At 43.5% G+C, this 8,855-nt stretch overlaps 2 protein-coding genes across 4 annotated transcripts; both read left to right on the forward strand.

Moving 5' to 3' along the window:
• Positions 1 to 541: 541 nt before the first annotated feature.
• LOC105560793 (odorant receptor 82a-like) lies at positions 542 to 4,475 on the forward strand. Of its 2 annotated transcripts, XR_001008857.1 has the most exons (5): positions 542 to 1,402; positions 2,311 to 2,656; positions 3,431 to 3,530; positions 3,619 to 3,949; positions 4,028 to 4,475. XR_001008857.1 is itself a non-coding variant. In XM_012010210.1 (4 exons), exons 1-4 carry the CDS (start codon positions 943 to 945, stop codon positions 3,781 to 3,783), a joined length of 1,071 nt encoding a protein of 356 aa, XP_011865600.1. In that variant the 5' UTR covers positions 542 to 942; the 3' UTR covers positions 3,784 to 4,475. The 2 variants fall into 2 exon arrangements, 1 of the variants encoding a protein (XP_011865600.1); XM_012010210.1 differs by having other exon boundaries at positions 3,619 to 4,475.
• Positions 4,476 to 4,778: 303 nt separating this feature from the next.
• On the forward strand, positions 4,779 to 7,336 carry LOC105560794 (quinone oxidoreductase-like protein 2). Of its 2 annotated transcripts, XM_012010212.1 has the most exons (8): positions 4,783 to 5,134; positions 5,323 to 5,556; positions 5,910 to 6,107; positions 6,216 to 6,397; positions 6,513 to 6,601; positions 6,677 to 6,800; positions 6,880 to 7,009; positions 7,095 to 7,336. In XM_012010212.1, the coding sequence occupies exons 1-8, from the start codon at positions 4,823 to 4,825 to the stop codon at positions 7,146 to 7,148; spliced, it is 1,323 nt and encodes a 440-aa protein (XP_011865602.1). In that variant the 5' UTR covers positions 4,783 to 4,822; the 3' UTR covers positions 7,149 to 7,336. The 2 variants fall into 2 exon arrangements, with proteins under 2 accessions (XP_011865603.1, XP_011865602.1); XM_012010213.1 differs by lacking the exon at positions 6,513 to 6,601 and having other exon boundaries at positions 4,779 to 5,134; positions 6,663 to 6,800.
• The last annotated feature ends 1,519 nt before the right edge of the window (positions 7,337 to 8,855 follow it).

Here is an 8,855-nt window from a genome sequence, read left to right on the forward strand (position 1 = left end):
AGACTATTTGCACTTCAGAATATTTATAGAACTATGTGTGCTGTCTGGGCGTATGTGAAATGATGATTGGTCGCGATAAATGATATATTAACGATATTATCTTGTCAACAGATTATCCGCACGATAATATTCGCACATGTCACGGAGTTATAATAATATTAATCGTAAATTAGCACGAACCACGATTAAATGAATGACAGATAAATACAACGGGCAGTTCACTGACCAATTATAAGAAATTAGCTAATTTAGACGAATATTCCCTATAATTGCAGGTTGACTAGAATTGGGGGCCGACGGACAATATAAATTCTCTTCAAACGGGGAAACGAACGAATAAAGCTGTTAACACGTCGGTTGAAATCGTCAGTATATTAGCAGGAATGTTAAAACTACGATCACCCAGCGTTGATCGAAATTATTTTCAAGAACTGGTGGAAGTTGTTCTCAGAATTTTTATACGAATCGCTACACTTTTCAGAAATACCGAGAAAGTCCACTTCTTTTGTGAATATTCTGAAATATTCCATTTCTAAGATTTCTCATTCTATAATTTCTGAAAAACTTAAAAATCTTTTTCAAATCTTATAAGATTACGTCCTGAAATTATTGAATGAGAAACAGAATGTTTCAGAATTCATACACGTGAAAAGTTCTAAAAGAGACAAACTTTCTCCGCATTTGCGAAAAGTGTACCAATTTGTATAAAAAAATCTGAAAAATTGTGAAATTTACATAAAAATTATGAAACATTGTATGAAAAATTCTGACCAGAAACATTTTTACGAGTATATTTCGCTTATTGTTAGCTAAAGATCACATTCATCCAAATCGTATCGTTTGCACGCCAGCGGCGTCTGTTAATCATCTCAATTATCACTTCGCAATTGTTGCAGGTAATCGAGATCAGTAAGGCTGTTTAACAGCGAAGATCGACGGAGGATGATCCGCACGAGACCGTCAGAATCGGACGACGAGGGAGAGACCGGTAGCTTCGATCGCGCCATCGCGATAACTCGCTACGGGATGCGGCTGCTGGGCTTCTGGCCGCAGGACACGCGGCTCCTCTGCGATTTACGGTGCGGCGCGATCTTCCTGCTGACCGGCTTCTTCATGTTCCCCGCGGCCGCGCAAACGTACACCGTGGTGTACACGGTGACGGATTGGAACTCGGTGCTGCGCCAGGCCCTCCGCATGGTCCCGATAATCCCGCTCTTGGCGAGATTCGTCTTCATGAAGGTGATGGCCGGCAACTTCCGGCTCGTTCTCCGTACGATGACCGCCGACTGGGTGGACTATCGCTATCTGGCCAGGTCGGGCCGACGGGTCATGGTCTACTATGCTAACAGAGGCAGGCGGTTCAGCATACTTAGCACCGCGCTTCTGATGCTGTCTGTAACGGGTGAGAAGCCCCGACGAGCGACACCCGCTGTACAATTCAGTTTAGACGATTTGTATATTGTCTTTTACGTATTCTGAACGCCTCTCTTACGGCTGCGAGTTTGCAAAATTAATGGCCCAGTCCTCGCTGAGTCCACTTCTTTGCCACGTGAGGCTTGTTAGGCTGATGGCAGAGAACGATCCGTGACTCTGAAGTCTATCTTGGTCGCAGACGCAAAGCGAGGCAGACACAAACTTAAGTCGTAAAAGTCTATTGTATACGACTAAGTTTTCTCTGCCTTCCCTATTGAAAATACCCGATTAAAACCGATTAAAAATTTTGTATCCGCATGAATCTAGATTCTTGATGCGGAAAATACCGATTGACGCGTATAGTGTCAGATTTGAATCGTGTTCAATCAGGAATTTCCAGATAGATTTTGATCCGTGTCTATCGGTTTCAATCCGTGATAAAAATTCGCCGATTGGAACCGATTGGCGCGGATTTAAGTCAATCTGGAAAAGTTGTATTAAAAACAATAGACAATTCAGATACAAATTCGCCGATTGGAACCGATTGGTGCGGATTCAAGTCAATCCGGAAAAATTGTATTAAAAATGATTGACAGACTTCGTCAGAAAATCCGATAGAAACCGATTGTTACCGCTTCAATTCTATCTGGAAATACCGGATTGAATCAGATTACGGATTGAATCCGATTGATCTTGCATTTCCACCAATCCGGTGCCCGATTGGCCCGATTGCTATCGAATTGAAACCGATTAATTTTTATAGAAATCAATGCGATGTCTATTGGTTTGAATCGGATATTTTTAGCAGGGTTGCTTTACGTCTTAAGACAGTCTTAAAAGCGTTTACGGATTGTTCTCTGCCGTCGGCCTTACCTAAATAAAATTAATGTGTTTTAGGATTCATGTTAACACCGGTCATGAACATGTGGCGCGGCGATAGTCCCTGGAACGCGACGACCAGGACTTTACCTCACGAAGGACTCTATCCCTTCCGCAACAAAGAGTCGCCCGCGTACGAGATCCTGTACGTCGCGCAATCGTTCATAATGTTCCTTGGCGCGACAGCACTGGCCACCGTGGACTGCTTCCTGTACATCATCGTGTTTCACGTGTGCGGGCAGTTCGACATACTCGCCGCAATCTTGAAACAGTACGACGGCTCCGTCAGACGTCACCACGCGAAAGACGCTTGCAACTGCATCTGCCTCTCGTGCATCGTGAAGCGACACGTGCACGTTCTGAGGTGAAAACCGAAATGGATTAGAGGAAGATCGTAAGACCTTAGACTTCCTTTCGTACCTTTATACGGAACTGTTCAGAAAAAAATGCGTATTTTAAGACAAGTATTTACTCCATCAGGAGGATACCCTAGCAGAAAAAAATTCTATAAATAACTACAAAAAATTGACTTGAAATAGAAATTTGTAGAAATTTTTATATCTTCGTTGAAACATTTATTTCTTTGTAAAAATATACAAATTACAATGTTCTCAAATCAAGAAATTATTGCAAGTAGTATTTCATAAAAATGTACAATTTTGTAAAAATTAGTACAAAACTTTACTAGTTTAAAAAATTTGAGAAACAACGAAATCTTAAAGAATTAAAACATCTGCTTACTTGTAGAATATTACAAAAATTAACAAAAGTGTTCCAATTCTAGCATTTTTAAGTTGATTTTTATAACACTTTTTAAATTTACGTAGAATTTCTTAGATTCTGGCAGTTATATTTAATTTTTTTTGTAGAATTTTGTAGAATTATTTCCGGCAGGGTACCATTCGTTGTGAAATATAATTGCGGAATTAAAGATTGAAGTTCCCTTTTACAGGCACTTTATCTTGTGACGTCTTCCTCTACTTCTTCTTCCTCGAGTATTAGGCTTAAAGCCTGTTTTATCCAGTTCGTTCTCTACGCCATACTCGCAACTATATACGGTCTTCCTCAACGTTTTATCCGAATTTGACAGTATTGATTACTTCAGTAAGTTTCATCATTTGACTATTGATAATTTCAGCTACGTGGACATCATAGAAAAGTCCTTCCGTGACTTCCTCCTTTTACAGTTACTGACTTACTGGATTTGCCTGATTTTACAGGGACGCGAACTTATCTTGGTAATAGACATTCACTGCTTCTTTGTCTAATTAAATACATATCGAAAACATCGTGGACGCGTAAATACATGAAAATTTCTCGTTTCAGCAAGTTCGACACAGTAACATTCACGGTATTATTACGACCATTTTATACGTGCTTACGATTATGTACTACATTTTCATATACTGCTACGTCAGCGAGTGCATCATCGAAAAGGTAACTCGCGGAAAGAAGGCAGAATTCTATATATTTCTTAATAATAAAACGTGATTTTGTGCCGACGAAGAGCGAAAATATCGGAACGATAGCGCACGATCTGGAGTGGCAGCGTTTCCCACGGGATCCCAATCTGCCTATTATAGTAGGACGCACGATGATACCTTGCAGACTCACCGCGGGAAGGTGTCTTACCTTATCCTTCCCTTGCTACACCACGGTAAGCAATTTCGCGATCCTTCCTGAGTGTTTCAGATCATCCCGGTGTATATTAATCCTTCTTGTCGTATGTTTTCAGATTCTGACGACGACGATCTCGTACATATCCGTCCTCGCGGCATTCAAATGAACGAACCTTCATCGACAAACGACGTTTGGTATTTCTTCGTAAATGTTACATACGTTAAGTACGAAGGTATTTTTTTGGAATAAACAAACTCGTTGCGAAGGGGGAAACGATAAGTGCGTGTGGGTTTTCAGATAGCGACTAAATGGGCACGATCCTGCCCTAGTAGTACAATATATCGGCGCAATATTGGGAAATAATGTAAATCTAGTATACTCAATGTTGGTCTAATATTGCAAGATGGACACCTCCTCTTATTTAGCCAATGTATCTATTTAGCGATATTGATTTAATATCGTATGAATGTTAGACCAAATAGCTCGTATTTTGAATCCTCTTTTGTCGACAAAAGCACCTCTAAAAGCGGTTTTGGAGTCGCTTCTATTGATGAAAGAGGGTTCAGAATACGTCTTTTAGCCCAATGTCTTTTAAGTCTATCACACAATGCCAGGCAGCAGGAACAGGGAATAAAATTTCTGACGCGTTGGATTGGTTGGAAGAAAATTTCCGACGAATCCAACGCGTCAAAAATTCTATTCCCTATTCCTATTGCCTGTTGCCTGGCATTGTGTGATAGGCTTTAGTTTCTGATTCAAGTTTTAAGAAAAAACACGTAGATTCGAATCTCGCGGTACTCTCCGTCGCGTTGTCACGTGAACGATTCTAGTTCACCACGTGCGAGTGCAGGTGGCGTTGGACTCGTCAAATCTCCTCGAAACAGTCCCCCGCTCCCCTTCGAAGGTATCCATGCTTCGGAGCCTTCAGGTTACGTTATCGTCGACACACACGCACGTTTTACGAGGTACACTCCGGCTAATTTTATGCTCGCGAGACATGTCGTCCACGGTAGGATACCGAATTCTCGCGAGACTGACCAGGGGCAGATTGCGCGGCTTGCCAGCGCGTGTTTTCAGCAGCTCCGCGGAAAGCGCCGAGTCCACGAGTAGCGTCGCCCCAGTTGCGCAGCCGGGGAAAATTCAAGCCGCGTTGCTCAAGGAGTTCTCCAGTCCCCTCGTAATAGAGAATCTGGAGCCGCCTAGGAGGACACTGGAGACCGAAGTACGCATAAAAGTCGACATTGGAGGCTCATCTTGCGGAAATTTAATGCAATTCTAATTAACATCCGTAATTATCACGCGTCTCGATAACAATTGCTCAATTGTCCTCCCGTTCTTCGATGCCTCGTACTTGAATATCAGTAAAATTGAGAACGAATATGTGAATGATGGCCGGTTTAATTTCTTCAGGTCCTCATTGACGTTCACTATTGCGCATTGAACGTTTCCGACGCGCTTCTCAGTCAGAACTTGCACACGTTCGAGCCGAAACTGCCGATGATCCTCGGCCACGAGGTCGTCGGGCAGCTGGTCGAGGTTGGCGCGGAGGCGGAGAGGAACGGCTACAAGGTCGGCGACAGAGTTGTCGCCCTTAACAAGGAACGATACGGCGGCTTGGCCGAGCAGTGCTTGGCCGAAGTCGAGGTAGAATACGTTGGGAGCTTGGATTCCCTGGGAATGGTTTAGCGTGGGTTTACAATGAAAGTCGCAGAGTCGCAGTCGTACGAATAATCGACTATGATCGGTCAATTTCGTCAGACATAAGAATTGACCAATCGCAGTTGACTACGACTTTACGACTTCTATGTAGACGAGGCTTTAGGCCTGGTCTACAATGAATCGTTGGTCGTTAGTCAGAAGTCGGAACTATGTGTTGATTCTTTTCCCTTCTGGGTGGAAGAACAAGGACCGACATATAGTTCTAACTGACAACTAACAACTCATTGTAGACCGGGCCTTAACAGCAGCGTTCTAATAATGTTCCTTTTCGCGTGTAGGATATATGGAGGGTGCCCTCTACGAGGTCGGCGAGCTCTGCTGATCTGGCGAGTATCCTGGACAGCTACGTCACTGCGTTGGTCGCGTTGGAAAGAAAAGTCAGCGTCGACGAGGACGACATGATTCTAATAAACGTCGGCGTGAGCGGCGTCGGCCTGGCAGCGGTGGACCTTGCGACGAATGTTTTCAGGGCCAAGGTACTTCTCCGATCTATTCGGTTCCTCTTTCATATCGCGATTGTCTTATTTCGAGATCAACGAGCGAAGATCTTGCAAGTGTAATATAGCTTATTGTAAATTGCATAGGTCATTGGAGTTTGCGCTACAGAAAGCTGGGCCGACCGGGCTCGGGAGATGGGGGCGTTCGCGGCTATCAAGTACAGCGATAAGAAGCTGTTGAAGCAGATAAAGGGCATCGCGGCCGAACGAGACATCAAGGCCATCTTCGATGACGAGGACGGGGCGCATTTCAAGAAAATGTTGGATTGGTGAGTCCTAAGTAAATTTATCAACGTGTAAGTAGGCTTTTGGCAGATTGAGACGAAGCTGCACATGGATTGCGGTCAAGTAAGCTGCGGTGGTATCGGTAGTGATATTTTTTAGCTTTACCGACATTTACAAAGACGCAACGTTAAAGGACTTGTTGCGCAATGACAGTTTCGCCGTGGTGGTGCATCACTTGTCCCGCGAAGGTATACAGTTTCTCGCTTGAAGTACTCGTAGCTTAACGTCGGACGGTTCATTCACTTGTAGTGTCTGTCATGAAGGGCGCGTGATCGTAGCTGGCACAGCAGCGACCGTGGCGGATCGTTCGGAGGTGCAGAAAGGCTCCTTCAGCGTCACCGGCTTCGATCTCGCGGAGTACAAACAGAAGAAGCCCGACGTATATCGGTACGCTACGTACATTTGTAGTTTTATTCGTCGTCACGCGGATCAACGAATTTCATTATTCCGTTCGTTTCAAAATTAGCCAAGCGGGCGAGGATGTTCTGCAGTTCCTCGACGAAGGTCTCATTGCGCCGTCCTACTCGCTGGTCGCCGGTATGCACAAAGTCAACGACGCTTTGCGGTCCATTTCTGAAAATGTACTTCCGGGGAAAGTAAGATTTTCTTTTAAATATATTTTTCATGCCAAGAATTTACCGAACGCACGTTCGCGTATTTGTAACTGGTGAAAATGTGCAGGTCGTCATTGACATGAGGGACAAGGAAGCTGAGGTAAAAAAAGTGGCCACGTGATCGGACTCACGCGACTTAATGAGTTTTATAAGCGTTCTTCATATTCTGCTACATCTTGAAGACGAGAAAAGCACACTGGCAGTGCACAGTGATGTATATCTTACGTTTTATAAATAGGATAAATATTACATAAGCGGAATATATTAATGTAGAGACTAAGACTGTTAATAAAACGTTCTTTTATAAAATTTATATTATTTCAAATCGCACGCAGGCGCAGTTATATACATCCTGTGTGCCGCTCTACGTGGCAGCAGTCGTTAGGATTTCTTGCGTCCGGTTACCGGCACGACTTTGCGTGGCGTTACGGGCTTTTTCTAGCGCTCTGGCTCTAGCATTGCCAAAGAAAGATTTACGACCGCTTGATTGAACGCGGTTTATGCAAAATGATTGACAGCGATTGCTTCCATTAAGTGAGCCATTTTAGTGACTCACGAGTCTCGTTGATCACGCCGGAGATATTACGTTGACATTCAAGTTACTCAGCAATTTTTATGCGCAGCAACGTGCGTGGTTTCCTGTCGGCGTGTTCAAACCGTTCTGCCGATGGTTAACAGACGTGGAAAGTTAATTTACACACCGGCAGCTAGTAACGAAGTCGGTCTTCGCGGCATTGCATCTATTTGTGACATGATTTTGACATAATTAACTTGGTCATTTCTTTTTTGTAAATATACGTGAACATTTCCAAACGAAACTGAGACTATTCTCGAATGCGGTGCCGGAAAATTTCAAAATAACACCGGGATTACTTTTCTTTCAAAGTCCGTCACGTAATACAAAAGAGCGATCGACGTTTTCGCCGTTTATCAGCGGCTAATCGTCTATCTCTTGTTCTCCGCGGGAGGTCTTCTCGGATGTCAGACGACTGAAAGTGCCGATTAGCTCGGTGACCCGAGAACACGATGACAGCGTGGGCGCCCCAGATTGCGCGGACTGGACACGACCAGACGCCGGTATCCCTCTGGGGTAGAATGTAAGTCGCAAAAATTATGTTGTCCTTCTCCCGTGCGTCTTACATTGCGCGAAGGCTACTCGATCGAAACCTGTCACGGGGCGTCGCTGTGGAATGCGACAGACCGTCTGACTGCTCGTGTTATATTTACCATGGCTGCTGTCCTTTAAAAACAAGACTTGTAGACCAATGGATTGTTGTTACAATCGTTTACAAATTATTATTATATATATTTATTAATATAATAATAAATTATATGAATTTAATGTACTTATTAATTTTCCTCCTACACTGTTGTGCAATAATAATATCTACCTAAGTCCTGCGGCCCCGATTCTTGAATTCATCTGAAGAAGAAACGTATACGAAAATTCTGCTCTGACAGAAAAGTTGAAAGTCAATTGGCTAAAAGCCATGCGAATAGCCAATTAATTTGCAGCTTTAATGCAGAATTTTCGCATACGTTTCTCCTTCGAGTAAATTCGAGAATCGAGCCCCAGAGCCCTGAGAAATTGACCAATCACAGTCGAGTACGCTTTTCATTTTCGGCTGTGATTGATCAATTTCTTCGGGCTAAGGGCTTAAGGGGATGCTGGAGTGATTCTGCACTTTCGCACCTTTTGCACTTAAAACTGTCTGTTTCGTGGAAAGATTTGTGTAATACACAAATTAAATGGCACGTGTACAGATGATCGAAAGCAGCTTGCTATTCCGGCTAAATTAAAGAACAATATGACATCACTGAAACTAAG

Source organism: Vollenhovia emeryi, unplaced genomic scaffold, assembly GCF_000949405.1.
Source record: "Vollenhovia emeryi isolate VEMERY1.0 unplaced genomic scaffold, V.emery_V1.0 DF939221.1, whole genome shotgun sequence".
NCBI classification, from domain to species: Eukaryota; Metazoa; Arthropoda; class Insecta; order Hymenoptera; family Formicidae; genus Vollenhovia; species Vollenhovia emeryi.

What these genes read in the sequence shown, in the direction of transcription:
- LOC105560793 (XM_012010210.1), top strand. Translation starts at nt 943, where the DNA reads ATGATCCGCACGAGACCGTCAGAATCGGACGACGAGGGAGAGACCGGT. An exon ending in CGACACGTGCACGTTCTGAG is followed by an intron (nt 2,657 to 3,430) that starts GTGAAAACCGAA and finishes TGATAATTTCAG; the next exon opens with CTACGTGGACATCATAGAAA. An exon ending in AGGGACGCGAACTTATCTTG is followed by an intron (nt 3,531 to 3,618) that starts GTAATAGACATT and finishes TTCTCGTTTCAG; the next exon opens with CAAGTTCGACACAGTAACAT.
- LOC105560794 (XM_012010212.1), top strand. Translation starts at nt 4,823, where the DNA reads ATGCTTCGGAGCCTTCAGGTTACGTTATCGTCGACACACACGCACGTT. An exon ending in GGAGGACACTGGAGACCGAA is followed by an intron (nt 5,135 to 5,322) that starts GTACGCATAAAA and finishes TAATTTCTTCAG; the next exon opens with GTCCTCATTGACGTTCACTA. An exon ending in AAAATGTACTTCCGGGGAAA is followed by an intron (nt 7,010 to 7,094) that starts GTAAGATTTTCT and finishes GAAAATGTGCAG; the next exon opens with GTCGTCATTGACATGAGGGA.